Here is a 24378-nt window from a genome sequence, read left to right as displayed (position 1 = left end):
TCTGTTCCCATGAAAATGAATGTAGCAAGTGATGAGTTATCTTCTCTGGCGAAGTGACATTTTTGAACACTTGTAGCTAATGCAGCTCTCAGCGCCCTAGTTTGTAGCTTGGTGGTGTGAAACGTTAACTGACCAACAAAGAAATCACTATCATCATCAAATGTAATGAAATAAAACAGAATTTATTCAGCCTCTATGAGCTAGGGGCTGTGCTATGTGCTTTCACATTTTTTTTTAATTCAGTTTTATTGAGATATAGTCACATATCATACAGTCATCCATGGTGTACAATCAGCTGCTCACAGTACCATCATATATTTGTACATTCATCACCCATCTATTTTTTTGAACATTTCCTTATACCAGAAAAAGTAAAAAGAATAAAAAATAAAAGTAAAAAAGAGCACCCAAATCAACCCCCCCACACACACTCTACTTTTCATTTAGTTTTTGTCCCCATTTTTTTACTTATCCATCCAAACACTGCCCTCCATTGTATTTTGGAAGCAAATGACTCATTCTTTAGGTTTCTCAGGTCCACAGACATGGAAATTATGCCACAGGACAGAACATACACATAACTCATTTTGATGAGACTTGTACTAAGCCTTGTTTCTGAAATGACTAAGGGCTTTCGAGATATTATGATTCAATGAATGTATTTTACATGTAGAAAGAACATATCTTTTGGAGGTCCAGAGGGTGGAGTGTGGTGGTTTGAAGCTGAATGTATCCCAGAAAAACATGTTTTTAAATGTAATCCATTCCTGTGGATATGAACCCATTGTAAGTAGGTCCTTTTGATGAGGTTACTTCAGTTAAGGTGTGGTTCAACCCATTCAGGATGGATCTTAATCTTATTACTAGAGTCCTTCACAAGCAGATTGAAATTCAGACACAGAGAGAGAAAAACCATAGGAAGCAAGAAGCTGAAATTCATCGGAATCTGGAACAGAGCAGAGAGGTCAGGAGAGGCCACCAAGTGTATTGCCAGGTGGCAGGGTAGCTAAGGACCATGGATTGTCAGCAGCCAGCCCCAAAACACCACAGTCTTCAGGAAGAAAGTACCACCTTGTTGACACCTTGATTTGGACTTTTTCCCAGCCTCCACCTGTGAGTGAATAAATTCCATTGTTTAACCTGACCCATTTCATGATATTTGCTTAAGCAGCCAAGGAAACTAAATCAGTGTAGGAATGTAAACTTTTTCCAACTAAGGATGACAAATGGAACAATCAGCCACTGCTTGCTTATTAACTGTACTACAATTGCCAGCATGTATTATTCTAATGACCTTTTTTTTCCTTCTATTTTTAGAGTCAGATCAAACACAGGCCACCCATTGAAAGCCAGGTGTACAGTTTTAGTTCTTAAGTTCTAGTTTCTTATCATAGTTTGAATTCTTCTAGATTTTCAGAATTGGACTTGGGGGGAAAGATGAATTGATAACTCTATAGCATATTTTTACATGCAAAAAATGGATACAAATAGACTAGGATAGGAAAGTAATAAGGCATGTTACATGGCACAGACACAAGGGAAACTATAAAATATTGCTACTCAGATCTGGTTAAGACTAGGGCAAATTGGGCCAAAGGGTAAAGGTTGAAACTGACTGTGTGTTAAAACTTCAACTTCCATGAGACCAAGGGAAGAAATGTTTATTTGGTGTAAGATCTATATTTTCTAAACAATATAACTTCTACAGTCAGTTTGTTCAAACACCACAATTACATGGAACTTGGAACAGGAAGTGAGATACGGCAGGTCTGAATAGGTTAGAGTGAAATAGCAACACATCCCAAAGTAATTTGGGTGGAGAATAAAAATATATATTCGAGGCCCCACTGAAGAGCTGGGGGAGAATGCGGAGGTATTGCACTTCCTCACCTGGATTATTGCTGATGTTCTCCAAACACTGGGGACTGACAGCTTGACATGCTGAGCCCTCTGTCTTGGGGCTTGCCCCTATGAAGCTTGTTACTGCAAAGGAGAGGCTAAACCTTCTTATAATTGTGCCTAAGAGTATCCCCCTGAGTGCCTCTTTGTTGCTTAGATGTGGCCTTCTCTCTCTAAGCCACCTTGGCAGGTGATCTCACTGCCCTCCCCCCTACATGGGACCTGACTCCCAGGGCTGGAAATCTCCCTGGCAACGCAGGATATGACTCCGGGGGATGAATCTGGACCCGGCATCATGGGATTGAGAACATCATCTTCACCAAAAGGGGAATGCGAAATGAAATGAAATAAAGCCTCAGCGGCTGAGAGATTTCAAATGGAGTTGAGAGGTCACTCTGGTGGACATTCTTATGCACTATATAGATAACCCTTTTTAGGTTTTAATGTATTGGAATAGCTAGAAGTAAATACCTGAAACTACCAAACTCCAACCCAGTAGCCTTGACTCTTGAAGGCAATTGTATAACAATGTAGATTACAAAGGGTGACAGTGTGATTGTGAAAACCATGTGGATCACACTCCCTTTATCCAGTGTATGGATGGATGAGTAGAAAAATGGGGACAAAAACTAAATGAAAAATAGGGCAGGATGGGGGGGGTGATTTGGGTGTTCTTTTTTGCTTTTATTTTTAATTTTTATTCTGATACTTTCTGATGTAAGAAAAATGTTCAAAAATAGATTGGGTTGATGAATGCACAACCATATGATGGTACTGTGAACAGTTGATTGTACACCATGGATGATTGTATGGGATGTGAATATATCTCAATAAAACTGAATTTTAAAAAAATGAAAAAAAATTGCTACCGAAGTTTTACCAAATTCTTCAGTTCTCTGCTCTTACGTACAACCAGAATGATGATTTTCAGGTTGCTATGGATCCCAGGGCTGCTGAAAAGATTCCAAGTCCCAGAACTTTTCCTTCTAGAAATCTCCAGAACTGAGCCCAATGCATATTCCTTGTTACATTGTTTTTACGTGTTTGTTTTTTTTTTTTTTTTGCTTGCTCTGCTTGTAGAATGCTTTCCAGGGAGAATGCTATGTGCTTTTTATAAAATACTCCTCAGTTTGATAAACTGTCACAGATAAACTATGTATGTGTGTAACCTATTCTTGTTTAGCCACCTTCAACAATGGGGCAGGATGCCTTTTTCCCTTACTTCCTCCTCCTGTCAGGCATCTGGAAATGCCTATAGAATTGTTATTTTGTAAAGTGTGAAAGATTTTATTTTATTTTTTTTCCCCTATAGCATGCTGTGTGGTCAGACCACTGTGAAAGACTTTTTTGTTACCCTTCTCTCCCCTCCTGACCTTCAGGCTCCTACACCCCAACAGAGAATAAAAAAGGGCAGAAGAACTGACAGACGAAACCAGAAGGGGGAAACTCTGAGAATGGAAAGCAAAATAGGATAAAAGACAAAGCAGGATCATGAGGGTGGCTTGAGGTGGCAGAAGGAAAGATAGGAGGTCAAAGGTGAAAGAATTTCTCTGCCAACCACAAGATTATGGGCTTGGGTGCTGTGGTGGTTTGAAGCTGCATGTACCCCAGAAAAACATGTTCTTAAATATAATCCATCCCTGTGGGTGTAAATCCATTTTAAGTAGGACCTTTCGATGAAGTTACTTCAGTTAAGGTGTGACCCACCTCTTTCAGGAAAAGACTCAATCCTATTACTGGAATCCTTTGTAAAGGGAATGAATAAGAGAGAGAAAGCCATGGAAGTAAGAAGCTCAAAGCAACGAAACCCAGAAGAGAAGAGAGAAACCAGAAGACACCACATGTGCATTGCCGTATGACAGAGGAGCCAAGGATCACCAGCAGCTGGTCTTCTGGAGGAAAGTGCTGCCTCAGTGGTGCCTTAATTTGGACATTTTCTCACCCTCAAAATTTTAAGCTAATAAATTCCCATTATTTAAGCTAACCCATTTCATGGTATTTGCTTTAAGCAGCCTAAGAAACCAAAACAGGTGCCAAGAGGTGGCACCAGTGATAGAAATTATGTGTTGAAGAGCTGCTGAGAGAATAAAGTAAAAGGGCCAGCTCCGCTCATGGGCCCTGAAATAGATTGGAATGTACGACAAATCAGATTCTGTGTATGGTTGATAAGCTAATAGAAAAATCATATGGTTTATGGACTATACTACCATTTTCCTTTCAAGTAGGACAGCAGAACTGGGTCTCACCATGACTCTAGAAATCAGGACTGAGTCTTTTCCATATCCTTATCACTGATTAGAAAATGAGTTACTAGTAAATGAACTAAGATAACTCCTAAAAGAGAACGGAAAGAAAAAAAACACAAATCCACAATATCATTGCCTTGAAGTACCACAGTTATTGTATAGAAGATATAAGTTATGTTTTTGGAAAGGGAAAATCAAACTTGGCCCTCCTGTGCTAGGTGCAAATGAAGAGTCAAAGTTGGGCTGTCACACTACATAATTTAAATTGCATGGTCAGTTTATTCAAACACCATAATTACATGGAACCTTGAATAGGGAGTGAGATCTGGTTGGTTTGTACAAGTTACCGTGAAACCCCGATACATCCCAGAGTAATTTGGGCAGAAAATAAAAAGTATTTGTAAAGCCCCCTTGAGGGATTGCAGGAAAATGTAGAAATATTTAACTTCCTCACCTGGGGAATTCCTGATATTCTCACAAGCACTGGGGACTACCAGTTGAGTAGGCCGAGCCCTCAATCCTGGGGCTTGCCCTTATGAAGCTTGTTACTGTAAGTGAGAGGCTAAGCCTACTTATAATTGTGGCTAAGAGTCACCCCCAGAGAACCTCTTTTGTTGCTCAGATGTGGCCTGTCTCTCTAAGCCAAGTTGGCAGGTGGACTTGCTGCCTTCCCCCCTAGGTGGGACATTACTCCCAGGAGTGTAAGTCTCCCTGGCAACATGGGACATGACTCCCAGGAATGAGCCTGGACCCAGAATGGTAGGATTAGAAAGCCTTCTGGACCAAAAGGGGGAAGAGAAATATAACATAGTTTCAGTGGCCGAGAGATTTCAAATGGAGTCAAGAGGTCACTCTGGAGGTTACCGTTATACATTATATAGATATCCCTTTTTGGTTTTTAATGTATTAGAATAGCTAGAAAGAAATACCTGAAACCATTGATCTGCAATCCAGTACCCTTGATTCTTGAAGATGATTGTATAACTATGTAACTTACACAGTGCGACTGTGTGATTATGAAAACCTTGTGGCTTACACTCCCTTTATTAAGTGTATGGACAGATGAGTAGAAAAATGGGGACAAAAAGTAAATGCATAATAGAGGGAGAGGAGGGGTATGAAATGTTTTGGGTGTTATTTTTTACTTTTATTTTTATTCTTTTTATTTTTGATTTTTTGGAGTTATGAAAATGTTCAAAATTAATTGTGGTGATGAATGCACAACTATATGATGAAACTGTGAACAACTGATTGTACACTTTGGATGACTGTATACTATGTGAATATATCTCAATAAAATTGAATTAAAAAAAAAAAAAGTTGGGCTGTCTCCAGAGCTCCTCAAGGTTGTTCCTCAATGCTTTACAACTACTGGTCAGCATTATCCATTCCAAGTCTCCAACAAGATAGAAAGTATTAGTTCTAAGGAATAGAATTAGGAACTCAGGCCTCTAAATCCAGCAAACAAAAGTACTACTGTAGGAATGGAAGATGTGACTGAACTGGCCCTGAGTGAGCACACAGCCATGTCCAATTAAAGACAAGCGAGGAGGCGGGGCAAGATGGCAGACTGGTGAGCTGTATGTTTTAGTTACTCCTCCAGGAAAGTAGGTAAAAAGCCAGGAACTGCGTGGACTGGACACCACAGAGCAATCTGTCTTTGGGCATACTTCATACAACACTCATGAAAACGTGGAACTGCTGAGATCAGCGAAATCTGTAAGTTTTTGCGGCCAGGGGACCCGCGCCCCTCCCTGCCAGGCTCAGTCCCGGGGGAGGAGGGGCTGTCAGCTCCAGGAAGGAGAAGGGAGAATTGCAGTGGCTGCTCTTACCGGAAACTCATTCTACTGATTCAAACTCCAACCATAGATAGACTGAGGCCAGACACCAGAGACTCTGAGAGCAGCCAGCCCAGCAGAGAGGAGACAGGCATAGAAAAAAAACAACACCAGAACTCCAAAATAAAAGCAGAGGATTTTTGGAGTTCTGGTGAACACAGAAAGGGGAAGGGCGGAGATCAGGCCTTGAGGCGCATATGCAAATCCCGAAGCAAGGCTGATCTCTCTGCCCTGGGCACCTTTCCTTAATGGCCCTGGTTGCTTTGTCTATTAGCATTTCAATAACCCATTAGATCTCTGAGGAGGGCCGTTTTTTTTTTTTTTTTTTTTTTTTTTGTTTTTTTTTTTTAAATCCTTTTTGCTTTTTCTAAAACAATTACTCTAAGAAGCTCAATACAGAAAGCTTCAAAGAATTGAAATTTGGGCACGTCAAGTCAAGAGCAGAACTAAGAGAACTCTGAGACAAAAGGCAATAATCCAGTGGCTGAGAAAATTCACTAAACAACACAACTTCCCAAGAAAAGGGGGGTGTCCGCTCACAGCCACCATCCTGGTGGACAGGAAACACTCCTGCCCATCGCCAGCCCCATAGCCCAGAGCTGCCCCAGACAACCCAGTGTGACGGAAGTGCTTCAAATAACAGGCACACACCACAAAACTGGGCGTGGACATTAGCCTTCCCTGCAACCTCAGCTGAATGTCCCAGAGCTGGGAAGGGGGAGCAGTGTGAATTAACAGAGCCCCATTCAGCCATCATTTGAGCAGACTGGGAGCCTCCCAACACAGCCCAGCAGCCCAGAACTGCCCTGGGGGGACGGCACTCACCTGCGACATAGCACAGTCATCCCTCAACAGAGGACCCGGGGTGCACAGCCTGGAAGAGGGGCACACTTGCAAGTCTCAGGAGCCATACGCCAATACCAAAGACTTGTGGGTCAGTGGCAGAGACAAACTGTGGCAGGACTGAACTGAAGGATTAGACTATTGCAGTAGCTTTAAAACTCTAGGATCATCAGGGAGATTTGATTGTTAGGGCCACCCCCCCTCCCCGACTGCCCTGAAACACGCCCCACATACAGGGCAGGCAACACCAACTACACACGCAAGCTTGGGACACCAATTGGGCCCCACAAGACTCACTCCCCCACTCACCAAAAAGGCTAAGCAGGGGAGATCTGGCTTGTGGAGAACAGGTGGCTCGTGGACGCCACCTGCTGGTTAGTTAGAGAAAGTGTACTCCACGAAGCTGTAGATCTGATAAATTAGAGATAAGGACTTCAACTGGTCTACAAACCCTAAAAGAACCCTATCAAGGTCAGCAAATGCCACAAGGCCAAAAACAACAGAAAATTATAAAGCATATGAAAAAACCAAACGATATGGATAACCCAAGCCCAAGCACCCAAATCAAAAGACCAGAAGAGACACACCTAGAGCAGCTACTCAAAGAACTAAAGATGAACAATGAGACCCTAGTACGGGATATGAAGGAAATCAAGAAGACCCTAGAAGAGCATAAAGAAGACATTGCAAGACTAAATAAAAAAATGGATGATCTTATGGAAATTAAAGAAACTGTTGACCAAATTAAAAAGATTCTGGACACTCATAGTACAAGACTAGAGGAAGTTGAACAACGAATCAGTGACCTGGAAGATGACAGAATGGAAAATGAAAACATAAAAGAAAGAATGGGGAAAAAAATTGAAAAACTCGAAATGGACCTCAGGGATATGATAGATAATATGAAACGTCCGAATATAAGACTCATTGGTGTCCCAGAAGGGGAAGAAAAGGGTAAAGGTCTAGGAAGAGTATTCAAAGAAATTGTTGGGGAAAACTTCCCAAATCTTCTAAACAACATAAATACACAAATCATAAATGCTCAGCGAACTCCAAATAGAATAAATCCAAAAAAACCCACTCCGAGACATATACTGATCACACTGTCAAACATAGAAGAGAAGGAGCAAGTTCTGAAAGCAGCAAGAGAAAAGCAATTCACCACATACAAAGGAAACAGCATAAGACTAAGTAGTGACTACTCAGCAGCCACCATGGAGGCGAGAAGGCAGTGGCACGATATATTTAAAATTCTGAGTGAGAGGAATTTCCAGCCAAGAATACTTTATCCAGCAAAGCTCTCCTTCAAATTTGAGGGAGAGCTTAAATTTTTCACAGACAAAGAAATGCTGAGAGAATTTGCTAACAAGAGACCTGCCCTACTGGAGATACTAAAGGGAGCCCTACAGACAGAGAAACAAAGACAGGACAGAGAGACTTGGAGAAAGGTTCAGTACTAAAGAGATTCGGTATGGGTACAATAAAGGATATTAATAGAGAGAGGGAAAAATATGGCAAACATAATCCAAAGGATAAGATGGCCGATTCAAGAATTGCCTTCACGGTTTTAACGTTGAATGTAAATGGATTAAACTCCCCAATTAAAAGATATAGATTCGCAGAATGGATCAAAAAAAATGAACCATCAATATGTTGCATACAAGAGACTCATCTTAGACACAGGGACACAAAGAAACTGAAAGTGAAAGGATGGAAAAAAATATTTCATGCAAGCTACAGCCAAAAGAAAGCAGGTGTAGCAATATTAATCTCAGATAAAATAGACTTCAAATGCAGGGATGTTTTGAGAGACAAAGAAGGCCACTACATACTAATAAAAGGGGCAATTCAGCAAGAAGAAATAACAATCGTAAATGTCTATGCACCCAATCAAGGTGCCACAAAATACATGAGAGAAACATTGGCAAAACTAAAGGAAGCAATTGATGTTTCCACAATAATTGTGGGAGACTTCAACACATCACTCTCTCCTATAGATAGATCAACCAGACAGAAGACCAATAAGGAAATTGAAAACCTAAACAATCTGATAAATGAATTAGATTCAACAGACATCTACAGGACATTACATCCCAAATCAACAGGATACACATACTTTTCTAGTGCTCACGGAACTTTCTCCAGAATAGATCATATGCTGGGACATAAAACAAGCCTCAATAAATTTAAAAAGATTGAAATTATTCAAAGCACATTCTCTGACCACAATGGAATACAATTAGAAGTCAATAACCATCAGAGACTTAGAAAATTCACAAATACCTGGAGGTTAAACAACACACTCCTAAACAATCAGTGGGTTAAAGAAGAAATAGCAAGAGAAATTGCTAAATATATAGAGACGAATGAAAATGAGAACACAACATACCAAAACCTATGGGATGCAGCAAAAGCAGTGCTAAGGGGGAAATTTATAGCACTAAACGCATATATTAAAAAGGAAGAAAGAGCCAAAATCAAAGAACTAATGGATCAACTGAAGAAGCTAGAAAATGAACAGCAAACCAATCCTAAACCAAGTAGAAGAAAAGAAATAACAAGGATTAAAGCAGAAATAAATGACATAGAGAACAAAAAAACAATAGAAAGGATAAATATCACCAAAAGTTGGTTCTTTGAGAAGATCAACAAGATTGACAAGCCCCTAGCTAGACTGACAAAATCAAAAAGAGAGAAGACCTATATAAACAAAATAATGAATGAAAAAGGTGACATAACTGCAGATCCTGAAGAAATTAAAAAAATTATAAGAGGATATTATGAACAACTGTATGGCAACAAACTGGATAATGTAGAAGAAATGGACAATTTCCTGGAAACATATGAACAACCTAGACTGACCAGAGAAGAAATAGAAGACCTCAACCACCCCATCACAAGCAAAGAGATCCAATCAGTCATCAAAAATCTTCCCACAAATAAATGCCCAGGGCCAGATGGCTTCACAGGGGAATTCTACCAAACTTTCCAGAAAGAACTGACACCAATCTTACTCAAACTCTTTCAAAACATTGAAAAAAATGGAACACTACCTAACTCATTTTATGAAGCTAACATCAATCTAATACCAAAACCAGGCAAAGATGCTACAAAAAAGGAAAACTACCGGCCAATCTCCCTAATGAATATAGATGCAAAAATCCTCAACAAAATACTTGCAAATCGAATCCAAAGACACATTAAAAAAATCATACACCATGACCAAGTGGGGTTCATTCCAGGCATGCAAGGATGGTTCAACATAAGAAAAACAATCAATGTATTACAACACATTAAAAACTCGAAAGGGAAAAATCAATTGATCATCTCAATAGATGCTGAAAAAGCATTTGACAAAATCCAACATCCGTTTTTGATAAAAACACTTCAAAAGGTAGGAATTGAAGGAAACTTCCTCAACATGATAAAGAGCATATATGAAAAACCCACAGCCAGCATAGTACTCAATGGTGAGAGACTGAAAGCCTTCCCTCTAAGATCAGGAACAAGACAAGGATGCCCGCTGTCACCACTGTTATTCAACATTGTGCTGGAAGTGCTAGCCAGGGCAATCCGGCAAGACAAAGAAATAAAAGGCATCCAAATTGGAAAAGAAGAAGTAAAACTGTCATTGTTTGCAGATGATATGATCTTATATCTAGAAAACCCTGAGAAATCAACGATACACCTACTAGAGCTAATAAACAAATTTAGCAAAGTAGCGGGATACAAGATTAATGCACATAAGTCAGTAATGTTTCTATATGCTAGAAATGAACAAACTGAAGAGACGCTCAAGAAAAAGATACCATTTTCAATAGCAACTAAAAAAATCAAGTACCTAGGAATAAACTTAACCAAAGATGTAAAAGACCTATACAAAGAAAACTACATAACTCTACTAAAAGAAATAGAAGGGGACCTTAAAAGATGGAAAAATATTCCATGTTCATGGATAGGAAGGCTAAATGTCATTAAGATGTCAATTCTACCCAAACTCATCTACAGATTCAATGCAATCCCAATCAAAATTCCAACAACCTACTTTGCAGACTTGGAAAAGCTAGTTATCAAATTTATTTGGAAAGGGAAGATGCCTCGAATTGCTAAAGACACTTTAAAAAAGAAAAACGAAGTGGGAGGACTTATACTCCCTGACTTTGAAGCTTATTATAAAGCCACAGTTGCCAAAACAGCATGGTACTGGCACAAAGATAGACATATAGATCAATGGAATCGAATTGAGAATTCAGAGATAGACCCTCAGATCTATGGCCGACTGATCTTTGATAAGGCCCCCAAAGTCACCGAACTGAGCCATAATGGTCTTTTCAACAAATGGGGCTGGGAGAGTTGGATATCCATATCCAAAAGAATGAAAGAGGACCCCTACCTCACCCCCTACACAAAAATTAACTCAAAATGGACCAAAGATCTCAATATAAAAGAAAGTACCATTAAACTCCTAGAAGATAATGTAGGAAAACATCTTCAAGACCTTGTATTAGGAGGCCACTTTCTAGACTTTACACCCAAAGCACAAGCAACAAAAGAGAAAATAGATAAATGGGAACTCCTCAAGCTTAGAAGTTTCTGCACCTCAAAGGAATTTCTCAAAAAGGTAAAGAGGCAGCCAACTCAATGGGAAAAAAATTTTGGAAACCATGTATCTGACAAAAGACTGATATCTTGCATATACAAAGAAATCCTACAACTCAATGACAATAGTACAGACAGCCCAATTATAAAATGGGCAAAAGATATGAAAAGACAGTTCTCTGAAGAGGAAATACAAATGGCCAAGAAACACATGAAAAAATGTTCAGCTTCACTAGCTATTAGAGAGATGCAAATTAAGACCACAATGAGATACCATCTAACACTGGTTAGAATGGCTGCCATTAAACAAACAGGAAACTACAAATGCTGGAGGGGATGTGGAGAAATTGGAACTCTTATTCATTGTTGGTGGGACTGTATAATGGTTCAGCCACTCTGGAAGTCAGTCTGGCAGTTCCTTAGAAAACTAGAGATAGAGCTACCATTCGATCCAGCGATTGCACTTCTCGGGATATACCCGGAAGATCGGAAAGCAGTGACACGAACAGATATCTGCACGCCAATGTTCATAGCAGCATTATTCACAATTGCCAAGAGATGGAAACAACCCAAATGTCCATCAACAGATGAGTGGATAAATAAAATGTGGTATATACACACGATGGAATACTACGCGGCAGTAAGAAGGAACGATCTGGTGAAACATATGACAACATGGATGAACCTTGAAGACATAATGCTGAGCGAAATAAGCCAGGCACAAAAAGAGAAATATTATATGCTACCACTAATGTGAACTTTGAAAAATGTAAAACAAATGGTTTATAATGTAGAATGTAGGGGAACTAGCAGTAGAGAGCAATTAAGGAAGGGGGGAACAATAATCCAAGAAGAACAGATAAGCTATTTAACGTTCTGGGGATGCCCAGAAATGACTATGGTCTGTTAATTTCTGATGGATGTAGTAGGAACAAGTTCACTGAAATGTTGCTATAGTATGTAACTTTCTTGGGGTAAAGTAGGAACATGTTGGAAGTTAAGCAGTTATCTTAGGTTAGTTGTCTTTTTCTTACTCCCTTGCTATGGTCTCTTTGAAATGTTCTTTTATTGTATGTTTGTTTTCTTTTTAACTTTTTTTTTCATACAGTTGATTTGAAAAAAAGAAGGGAAAGTTAAAAAAAAAAAAAAAAGAAAAAAGACAAACAAGGAAAAAAAAAACAAAAAAAAAAAACGATGTAGTGCCCCCTTGAGGAGCCTGTGGAGAATGCAGGGGTATTCGCCTACCCCACCTCCATGGTTGCTAACATGACCACAGACATAGGGGACTGGTGGTTTGATGGGTTGAGCCCTCTACCATAAGTTTTACCCTTGGGAAGACGGTTGCTGCAAAGGAGAGGCTAGGCCTCCCTGTATTTGTGCCTAAGAGTCTCCTCCTGAATGCCTCTTTGTTGCTCAGATGTGGCCCTCTCTCTCTGGCTAAGCCAACTTGAAAGGTGAAATCACTGCCCTCCCCCCTACATGGGATCAGACACCCAGGGAAGTGAATCTCCCTGGCAACGTGGAATATGACTCCCGGGGAGGAATGTAGACCCGGCATCGTGGGATGGAGAACATCTTCTTGACCAAAAGGGGGATGTGAAAGGAAATGAAATAAGCTTCAGTGGCAGAGAGATTCCAAAACGAGCCGAGAGATCACTCTGGTGGGCACTCTTACGCACACTTTAGACAACCTTTTTTAGGTTCTAAAGAATTGGGGTAGCTGGTGGTGGATACCTGAAACTATTAAACTACAACCCAGAACCCATGAATCTCGAAGACAGTTGTATAAAAATGTAGCTTATGAGGGGTGACAGTGGGATTGGGAATGCCATAAGGACCAAACTCCACTTTGTCTAGTTTATGGATGGATGTGTAGAAAAGTAGGGGAAGCAAACAAACAGACAAAGGTACCTAGTGTTCTTTTTTACTTCAATTGCTCTTTTTCACTCTAATTATTATTCTTGTTATTTTTGTGTGTGTGCTAATGAAGGTGTCAGGGATTGATTTAGGTGATGAATGTACAACTATGTAATGGTACTGTAAACAATCGAAAGTACAATTTGTTTTGTATGACTGCGTGGTATGTGAATATATCTCAATAAAATGATGATTAAAAAAAAAAAAAAAAAAAAAAAATAAAGACAAGCAATCTCATGAGGGTTGGCTGCCAGTCCAGGAGTGTGGTAAGTGAGTAGGTGGGTAGGCAATAGCTAAACCAAGAGGTTCAACTTGAGATACATATAATATGAGGAAGTGGCAAGAATTGTGTTCAAATGCCCTGTGAGCAACTGAAAATTTGGGATTGGATAGTCCCTAGTGAAAGGCTGGAAATGGGTTTGGGAAAAATCAGCTTAAGAGATGATCTGGGTGAGAAACTAAGATGGTGGCTAGGTGAGACAGGGCAAAAAAACACCTCCGTGAAAAACACTAGATAAAAACCAGAAAGTGACCCAGAATACCAGTTACAGTGATGCGCCAGCTGGATGAGGTCTGCTAGTATCTCAGGGGCCGTATACTTGGTGAAACTGAGAGTCTGCATTCTGAAATGAGTGAGTAAGCTGGCTGGAGGACCTGCAGCCGCGCAGCAGTGAGGGGAAGCCAGGGCTTGGCGTTTGGAAACCGACTGGCTCTTTTAGGAAAAAAAAAACAAAGGGAAAAGCCCAGGAGTGGCTGCAGTTGTGGGAGTGGGAACCACGCAGTAAAACACAGCAAGAGGGGACTGGGCCAGCCTCTCGGTGTCTGGCCTGGAGGATAGTCCACTGCAGGTACCCTCGGGGCCAGGGGAATGGAGGGGAGAGCCGGAAGCTGAAAGAAACCCCACGGCTCGCAGCTGGCTCCCCGGAGGGCTGAATAAACTCCTGCCTGGGGCTGTTTCCACAGCCCAGAGCCCCGCCAGTTGTCCCAGAGCTGGAAGGAGGAACTGTGTGAGGAGGGGGGGTTGAGACGCCCCGTTCGGCCATCTTTGCATCAGGCAGAGAGTGCTGCTGCACAGCCCAGCGGCCTGGGGCTTCCCTTGAGGGACGGTGCGCACTTGTGACGTAGCACAGCATTCCCTCAGCAGAGCTCCTGGAGGATTGCGGCTGGGAGGGGGGACCCGCTTGGAGAACCCAGGGACACTATGCCAAGTCCAGTGGTTTGTGGGACAGTGAGAGAGAGGGTCTGGGGCTGAAATGAAATGAAGGCTTAGACTCTTGCGGTGGCCTTGAATCGCTGGGAACCTGGGGGATTTGAATATTAAAGCTGCTCTTCCTCCCTGGCCACCTGTACACACGCCCCACATTCAGGGCGGACGGCTCCAGCAACACACCCAATCTGAGTTCTCCAGCTGAACCCCACAAGAATCATTTCCCCACACACTGTGGGGACAAGGTTGAGAACTGACTTGAGGGGTATAGGTGACTCACAGATGCCATCAGCTGGTTAGTTAGAGAAAGTATATGTCACCAAACTGTGTTTCTGAAAAATTAGATTGGTATCTTCTTTTTTACAACCTGAAAGAACCCTATCAAGCAAAGCAAATGCCAAGAGGCCAAAAACAACAGAAAATCTTAACGCATATGATAAAAACAGACAATATGGAGAATCCAACTCCAAACGCACAAATCAAGATACAGAAGAGACTCAGTACTTGGCAGAATTAATCAAAGAACTGCAATCAAGGAATGAAAACATGGCAAAGGATTTAAAGGACATCAAGAAGACCATGGGCCAGGATATAAGTGACATAAAGAAGACATTGCAAGAGTAAATAAAAAAATAGAAGATCTTATGGAAATAAAAGAAACTGTTGGCCAAATTAAAAAGACTCTGGATATTCACAATACAAGATTAGAGGAAGTTGAACAATATCTCAGTGTCCTAAAAGTCCACAGAACAGAAAATGAAAGAACAAAAGAAAGAATGGAGAAAAAAATTAAAAAAATCAAAATGGATCTCAGGGATACGACAGATAAAATAAAATGTCCAAACTTAAGACTCATTGGTGTCCCAGAAGGGGAAGAGAAGGGTAAAGGTCTAGAAAGAGTATTCAAAGAAATTGTTGGGGAAAACTTCCCCAACCTTCTACACAATATAAATACACAAATCATAGATGCCAGTGAACTCCAAGTAGAATAAATCCAATTAAACCCACTCTGAGACATATTCTGATCAGATTGTCAACTACTGAAGAGAAGGAAGAAGTTCTGAAAGCAGCAACAGAAAAACAATTCACCACATACAAAGGAAACAACGTAAGACTAAGTTGTGACTACTTAGCGGCCACCATGGAGGTGAGAAGGCACTGGCATGACATATTTAAAATTCTGAGAGAGAAAAATTTCCAACCAAGAACACTTTATCCAGCAAAACTCTCCTTCAAATTTGAGGGAGAGCTTAAATTTTTCACAGACAAACAAATGCTGAGAGACTTTGCCAATAAAAGACCTGCCCTACTTCAGATACTAAAGGGAGCCCTACCAACAGAGAAACAAAGAAAGGAGAAAGAGATACAGAGAATTTTAACAGACACATATAGTACCTTACATCCCAATCACCAGGACACTCATTTTTCTCTAGTGATTATGGATCTTTCTCCAGAAGGGACCATAAGCTTGGACATAAAACAAGCCTCAATAAATTAAAAAAAAAAAAAACATTGAATATACTCAAAGCACATTCTCCAACCACAATGGAATACAAATAGAAGTCAATAATTTTTTAACTGTAACTCCACTATTTACTTCCTACACGATGTAAAATACACAAACTCTAATGACAAATCAGTGGTTTTGAACTCGACATAAAATATGTAATTTTAGACAACTATGTAAAGGTGGGGGAATGGAGGAGTATAGGAATACAGTTTATGTGTCCTAGTGAAATGAAGGTGGTATCAAAGAAAAACAAGATTGTTATGGATTTAAGAGGTTAATTTTAAGCCCCACAGTAAACACAAAAGAAATTATCAGAGAATATGACCATAGAGATGAAAAGTAGAGTATGGGTTAAGAGAAATGGGGGAAGGGGCAATGGGGAGTTAAGAAATGAGTGCAGGGTTGCTGTTTGAGGTGAAGGGAAATTTCTAGTAATGGATGGTGGGAAAGAGCATTACAACATTCTAAATGTGATTAATCCCACTAATGGAAGGCTAGGGAGCGGGTGGAATGGGAAGATTTAGGCTGTATATATGTTTCCACAATTGAAAAAAAAAAAGACAGTCTAAATAGACAACAATTGAATGCCAAGGATGAGCCTGGATGGGATTGGAGGATGGAGGACAGGAGGCTCAAAGGGACACAGTTGAGACATAAGGAAAAGGAAATATAGAATGTAAGCTTTATATCATTGTTGAATCTCTTGTACTTCTTAGCTGCGCTTAATGGGATTGCATAAAAAATGTTCTTCTTCATGGGAAGTATATATGTGAATTAAAGTGTTTGTTCAAGGGTGTGTGCAGCTAGCTCTCATATGTTCAGAAGACAGAGCAATAGATGATGGATGATAGGGAGGGAGGGAGGGAGGGAGGGAAAGAAACAGCGATGTGTCAGCATGTTAAAGTTGGTGGATTGGGCTATTGGGGGAGGGGGGTCAGGGTATGATGGAATTCTGTGTATGGGGTTAGTATTGTTTTTGCAACTGTTCCCATAACTTTGAATTTATTTCAAAATAAAAAAAATTTTTAAAATAAAAAAAGAGATGATCTGATACATTTATTCTGGTGGTAGGAGCAAAAATAAGATGCTAAAAAGCACCTTGTTTACCATTCTTAATATTTTATAATATTACCTTCCAAACTTTTATTTATACGTATGTAATTAAAATGGGATCACACGGTATATAGGGTTTTGTAACTTGCTCTGTTCATTTATCCATTTGTGTTCTTCTACATTTTTTTTAATGGTGGCAGAGTATCCCACTGTATGTGGTACAACATAAGACACTTAACCTGTTCCTTTATATTGTGAGACTTTTAAGTTGCTTCCAATCTTTTGTTATTCTAAACAATACTGTGCATTGTGTAGTCAAAATCTTCAGATGAATTCCTAAAAATGGTCAAAGAATTTTCTCATTTTAAAGGATTTTGATATATATTACCAAATATATATCAGAAACAGTATACAAATTTTGCCTGCAGAAAGGTTATATATGACATGGCATGTTTCTGAAACTCTAAGTAATATTAGGATTTTAATGTTTTAAATAGAGGTCCATTTAATATGTCAAGTGATATTAGTGGCATTTTGTTATTTGTATTTCTGTTATTTGTACTTCTTTTTGTAATTTTTCCACTTCAAAATACTTTTTAAGAGAAAGAAGATACACCATAATGAAACTACCTATCTACATGAAACTTCTGTATTGCTTTGCAGTCTTTGTACAAATACATATAGACATCCAATGAGCTCATATTTGCATATTTTGTAGCACAGTACTTGACATTTGCTAAGCACTCACTTTTTATACACTATTCACACTTTTACACATGCTTTCTAATGAAGATGCTTCAACTGCTTCCAATACAGAAAAGAAAAAGTACGTCTATGTAGCTTTAAACATAAACGTGTGGCAAATTGACCACAATAAAACATTCAGCCAAGCCTAAACTAAATATGATAAAATGACTGAAATGTGTCAGCTGCAGTAACTGGCTAAAGTGGATACCTATTCCTTTGTAAACTGTCATCTGTCTGATAAAGGAAGCACTAATGGAAAAGGATAGTCCTCATTAAGCTTAGAAGAAGGAAAATAAGATAGAAAGCATTTGTCACAGTCTCCCTAGTGTTGTCCAGAAGAGAACCTGAGGGTTCAAACAAGGAGATGGAGACATCATACTATCATAGTTGGGGCCACTAAAATCACCATTCTAATCAAGTAACTTTTGATTATAGTTGGCTTCTCATATAAGTGTTTTTCCAAAGTAGAGAATATGTTGGCCAGCCAATGCAAATTTCTACTCTGTTTGACAGTTATTTTTCTCCCTGAAAATGTAATTATTTGGCATGCTGATTTCTGGTGAATTTTTTATGCAGCCAGTTGCCTACCCTGTCCCACTCTGAGCACACTGAAAAACTTGAATTTCTAGGCTAGCAAAGCTAAAGTACAGACACTGCACTGTGGTGATCCCAAATGGATAATGGTACCCTAAGTGACTAGTTGATCTCTCTCCATGCACTCTATTATCACAACAGTATGTTGTATGTATCGAGCATTAACAGAATTTACAAAAATGATTAGAAATTCAACCAAGTAGATGAATTTTACAAATGTAATGTAGAGTGAAAGAAGCAAGTCATAAAAAACTAGAATTTCATTTATATAAAGTTCAGAAATACTTAGTCTCTTTTGTTTAGTGATGCATATATAGGTATTAAAGCTATTCAGAAAAACAGAGGAATTATTACTAAAATATTACAATAGTGTTTACCTCTAGACTGGGGCAGGGTGTGATCAGAAAGGGCATCCAAGGGGTTTCTGGGATGTGGGCAGTATTTTATTTCTTTATCTGAGTGGTGCTTAAATGGATAATGGGTGCCTGCTTTATTACTGATTGTTCAATTTTGTATGTATATATGTGTGTGTATGTATATACATACACATTTAAAGCATTTTTATGTATATATGTTTCACAATTTTTCAAGTTTAAAAAATTAAGGCCACTGGATAAATTGTAGGCAATAGAGAGAGAAGGGGATTACTAAGAGTACAGGCTCCAAAGTTAGGTAGCTTTATTTCAAATCCCAGTTCTATCACTTATGAACTATGTGGCCTTAGGGAAGTTACTTAACTTCTCTGTACCTCAGTGTCTTCTCCATGCCAAATACTGCGCTACCATGATAAGCAGAACTAAATAGGAACCTTGCCTTTGTGGAACTTCAGTCCAATGGGTGAGCAGACAACCAAATAATCACACAAATAAATGTTAAGTACTGTGAAAAATGACAAGTGCTACTAATGAGAACTTATAAGAGATTTGATCTATTCAAGGAGGTCAAGGGAGGCTTCTCTGAGGAAGGGATCACCTCATCAAATTAGTGTTAACTAAGTAAAGAGAACTGAGGGGAACATGCAAAGGCCCTGTGGCAGAGAGCAAGGACAAGGAACTAACCTACTGTAAGAAGCTGGAGAGGCACAGGAGGGCTGGGTTATGCAGGATTTTATTAATCATTTTAAGTGGTTCACTTCAGGAAGTAAATGAGGTTCCGTTTGTAAAGCACTGTTAGCACAGAGACTGGAGCAGAGTTCCAAGGCTTAGCTATTGTGGCTATAGAAAGCAAATGATAAGAAAATTTACATAAGAAGAAATGCAGATTGAAATAATCACCGAAAATTTTCAGGCTTTTTTTAAGTCAAAGAAATCACAAATGTAACAATGTACTATTTTATACCAATGAAATTAGGACACCAAAAAAGCATATTATGCTTTTACCTAATACTGTGTAAGTATAGAAATTCAGAGGCTTTGGGATCAAACAGACCAGAGTTTCAAATCCTGGCTTTGCCATTTTGTGGGTAAAACGAAGGTAATCCTTCCTTTTCAGGGTTGTAGTGATTAACTAAGATCATATATGTAAAGCATTTAGCAGACTGCCTTGCACATAACAAGCAGTCATTAAATTTTATCTTTCACAGTTACTAAGACTGGCAAGGTGAAAGAGAAGATAATAAATTCTGATATTACAAATTAGAAAAACTCTTTGGAAATAAATTTGGCAATACTTAACCATTTAGATGTTAATACTCTTTGATCCAGTAATAATACTTTTAGAGAGCAACTCAGGATATAATCAAGAAGGGAAAAATCACATGGTCAACATATTCATTGCAGTGTTATCAATAATCATGAAAAATTAGAAAAAGTCTAAACGTCCCAAAACAGAGAAATAATTAAATAATTTGGGTGCCTACTATGTGTCAGGCATTTTCTATACTTATTCCATTATCTTCACAGCAGTTCTGCAAAGTAAATGTTATTTGTTCCCCCTTTGTAATGATTTATTGAAGGACACACAGCTAATAATAAGCAGAACCTAATTGCAAACCCAGAGTTATGTGACTTCAAAGTTGTAATGAAAATATATGGTAAAGCCAGACTACCTGAATTCAAAACCCAGTTCCACCACTTACTAGCTGTGTGACCCTGAGCAAGTCAATTACCCTCTCTATGTCTCATTTCCTTATCTCTAACTCTCAATGGATTAAATGTGTTGATATGTAAAAGTACTAAGAACAGTGCCTAGTACATAGTAAAGGCTGTAGAAGTGTTAGCTATTATTATTATTCCACTATCTTATGCTGCATTATAAGCCATTAAAAATTATAAAGATTTTTTAACCAATGTGATAAATTTGGTAAAATTAAGTGAAAATATGATAATACAAAATTGTATCTATGCTATAATTAAATAATATAGAAAGCATTATATAAATGGACAAGAAGATCCACCAAAACAATTTGCTTGTTGGAATCCTGGCACTATGGTGAATTTTATTTCTTTTAATTTGCAATAATATTGTTTTATAAGAATAACAACAATAAGGGCTTTTTAAAAAATACCGTTAAGAAATTTTCAATAGTGTGGTTGATGGTGCTGTTTCTACTACATAGAAATTATACTAACTGGAGACTTACTCTCAGGCTATGCTTTTGGAGGGACTCGGTGTTACTGGCTGAAGCAAGGCACTATTGCATAAAGATTAATTTCACAGGCTCTGGGTTAAAATTCCATGTCTACAGCTTAACAGCCACAAACCATGGGCTGGGGGGTGGGGTGGGGGGAAGCAAAGAGAGGGCACCCACATGGAAGTAAGGCACCTTTTGGCAATTTGCATAAAGCCACCACCATTTTGCCTAGCAAAGGGCCTGTGTCACAGAATCAGTTCTCAAACCCAGAAGCATCAAATCCTGGGAGAACACATTAAGGGGTTAATTAAGGTTGGATATGAGATATGACCAGGTGGAAAGCCCTCCAATTTAATTGCAATATTTACCTTACCTATGCAAGCAACCTCGCCTCAATCACCTTCCTCTACTCCCTCAAAGCTGCACCTTCTGGTATCTCAGCTGAACTTTTAGGTGGAGCTGAAAGCAGACTTGAGTTTTTCCATTGGAGGACATGAGTCAGTGAACAGTGAGGTTCCACTTAATCACCACCCAAAAACAACGTCTTAAAATTAGTAGCTAAAAAAGCAAGGAAGTGATTACACTTTGGGCAGGGCAGGGTGAGGGTGAGGGTGAGGATGAGGGGCCTGGAGGGGAAGGGATACACAGGAGTCTTCTGGAGTCTGGCAATGTTCTATTTCTTGACCTAGGTGGTGGTTGCTCTGGGGTTTGCTTTATAATTAGTCAATAAACTTTAAACATTTTATGTACTTTCAAAAATGTGTATTGTATTTCACAGTTTTAAACAGAAAAAAAAAAAAAAACTAAAGAAGGTTTTTACACAGGGAAAGAAGATCACTTGGGTGTTGAATGGAAAATTGGTTAAAGGCAGGGCAAGGAAGAGAAACCAGTTAAGAGGTGACTGCAGTAACTTGGGTGAGAGATTGTAATGACCCGAGCTAAGAACAGATAAAATATTAGGGATATGATCTACATTATTAAAAAAAAAAAAACTCAGCCAAAATGAAACAGTGGCTGACACTGCCCCTAAGCTCAACTTTACCCCTATGCCATGGATGAATTTGGCTCAGGAGTTATAGGCTAGGGGCAGGAGCATGTCTAAAGAGACACATGGGCCAGGACATCCCCCATACCTCCCTCCTTGATAACTCTACCAGAGGGGCTCAGACTGCCTGGCCAGTGGCAATTCGAGTATTTTTCATGACATCACCATATTATCTGAGTTGATTTGACATAGGGGACTCGATCACAATATCTAACCACTCAAGATTATACAGAGTATTTTTACATCTACTGTCCTATATCAGAATGTTAACTCTGTAAGACAAATATTTTTTTGTTTGTTTTATTGACTGCTGTATCCGCACTGCCTAGAACTGTGCTTGGTTCTAGGTGCTCAATAAATATTGCTGACCGAATGATCACATTTTATTATTATTATTATTATTGATATTTAATCATCATAACAATGCTGTGAGGATAGTAGAACATAAATTATTGTCCCCATTTTATAAATTAGAAAACAGACACTTGGGGAGACTAAGGAACATGTCAAATAACAGAGAATTTAGTTGACAAGAGAATTGTGATTTAATTCCAGGTTGTCCTTGTACTTCAATTCTCACTTCTCCACAGCTGAAGAGCTAAAGTTTGAAGTTCTTCCAGCTTTGAAATACCAGCACGACAGGACCTCTGAGACATCCTGTGTTTGTTATCTGATGTGCTAGGTGATAGAGTGGATAAGGCCTACCCAGCTGGTCACTGCATCAGTTACCACAGTTCCCTCAGAGAAGATGCAGTGGTCCTCTGGTTAATCAAATTCAGCTAATCCTAGGCTACCTCATATTCCAGTTCTCTCCATGTCCCTTATTTGTCCCTACTCCCCATCCTAGCTTCCACCTCTCCTATTAAAAGAAGGTTAAGGAACCCTGCTATTACAAAAACATGTTCTAATGTTTTTTCTATACAAAAGAAAAAGAAAAAGAAAGAGGTGACAGAAGGTAATTTTGGTGCTCTTCAAGAACCTATGTCATCCAAATGGAATCCCAAGCAGAGGCCAAAAAGTAATGTTCACTGAGCCATGAAAAGTTGGTCTTGATTCCTTTCTGCTTAATATCAGTTAGAATTAGCAATGTAAAGCATAAACTACAACTCAAATACCTGGGAACTTTGGATGTTTAATTACTGTTAGTATTTAAACGATTTTAAGTGTTCTGGAGGATTCCTAGTTAAACTCTAAGAAATAGCAAACAAAATATCAAAATCAGTATTTTGAAGAAAACACCTGAAATACATACATACCACTCAGGGAAGTCAAACTTTTAGGTTACATTTCATCCCTCCCCTCCTCTCTCTCTAAGGTCTGATATTCACTTTATCCCAAGAGCAATTTAGTCTAGAAGATTTGGACCATCATGGTCAGTTAAATAGTCTATTACAACCCTGAAAGTGTCACACACAGGACTCACCAGAAATTCATTGGCAAGCTCCTCTTTGTTACTTTTCTTGTTTTGGGCCTCATCCAGGAACTTCTGTACAATTTCTCTTTGGTCCATGCTGCAGAGCAAGAGAGACAATCTATGAGTGGGTTGAAGGAGGACATGTCAATTGTGTGTCATGGCCGAGACACCACCAAGAAGCCACTGCTGCAGCCTGAGCAGAACATGCCGAAGGCTGCGGTTTACTGACTTCATCAAAAGCCCTAGAGGAAATTAGTGCGTAACCAGCCTCTGTGGTCACACAACAAAGCCATCTCACTCCTGGGCCCTAGCGCCTTCCTTCTCAACAAAGCAACCTGGTTATAATTCAAGTTTTTAACAAACAGGAGACTAACCAGAACATAACGTGTGGTCTGCTTAGCTCTGAGACTGTTCCACTCTCCCCTTCAGCAAAATTCACTTCTCTTCTTGCTTCCCAGAGAAAAGGCAGAATTACAGGCCTTGCGGATGGGTTCTGTCTTTCCCCATTTCCCCAGTGAACAAAAGGTCCTGTTGACACTCTCTGTTTCCTCAGGTTCCAAATGAACTCTGCACAGTTCAGTAGGGCCCAGAAAGGAGGACAACACTGGAGTTATACATCTTCTACTAGGGCTGTTCTTCCAAAGGTTTCTTGCCAGTGTGAACAGTGGCACACTTCTGTTCAGCAAAGAAAGCATTTTTATCAGAGCTTTTACTCTTAAGTCACCATATAGACCCAAAACTCTCTTTGGGATGAAGCATAGTCAGCTGTTTCTGACAGCCTGTATCTCTCCCAGGGCTGGGGATGTGCTGATCTCCATTAAGGGAAGTGTTATTGATTTCAGAACCTTCCCATCCCCCAGCAGCTTTTTGAACTTCACTTGGGTCCTGGATATA

General features: G+C 39.5%; 1 protein-coding gene across 5 annotated transcripts in view; it reads right to left on the bottom strand.

The window, feature by feature from the left end:
* PTPN22 (protein tyrosine phosphatase non-receptor type 22) overlaps positions 1–24378 on the bottom strand; it is a 72451-nt gene extending 48073 nt beyond the window's left edge. Inside the window, exons 1-2 of one of the 5 annotated variants that reach the window (XR_005215268.1) lie at positions 23859–24377; positions 23494–23581 (exon numbers count right to left, since the gene is read on the bottom strand). Coding sequence is in view for 4 of the 5 variants with exons in the window: in XM_037826330.1 (XP_037682258.1) it covers positions 23494–23581; positions 23859–23866 (96 nt within the window). In the remaining variant the exon portion in view is untranslated. Of the gene's footprint in view, positions 1–23493; positions 23683–23858 lie in introns of those variants that run through there. The other 4 variants (XM_037826330.1, XM_037826329.1, XM_037826328.1 and 1 more) reach the window with 4 other exon arrangements.

Source organism: Choloepus didactylus, chromosome 2, assembly GCF_015220235.1.
Source record: "Choloepus didactylus isolate mChoDid1 chromosome 2, mChoDid1.pri, whole genome shotgun sequence".
Taxonomy (NCBI): domain Eukaryota; kingdom Metazoa; phylum Chordata; class Mammalia; order Pilosa; family Megalonychidae; genus Choloepus; species Choloepus didactylus.
This window is presented reverse-complemented; position numbering and strand designations above follow the sequence as displayed.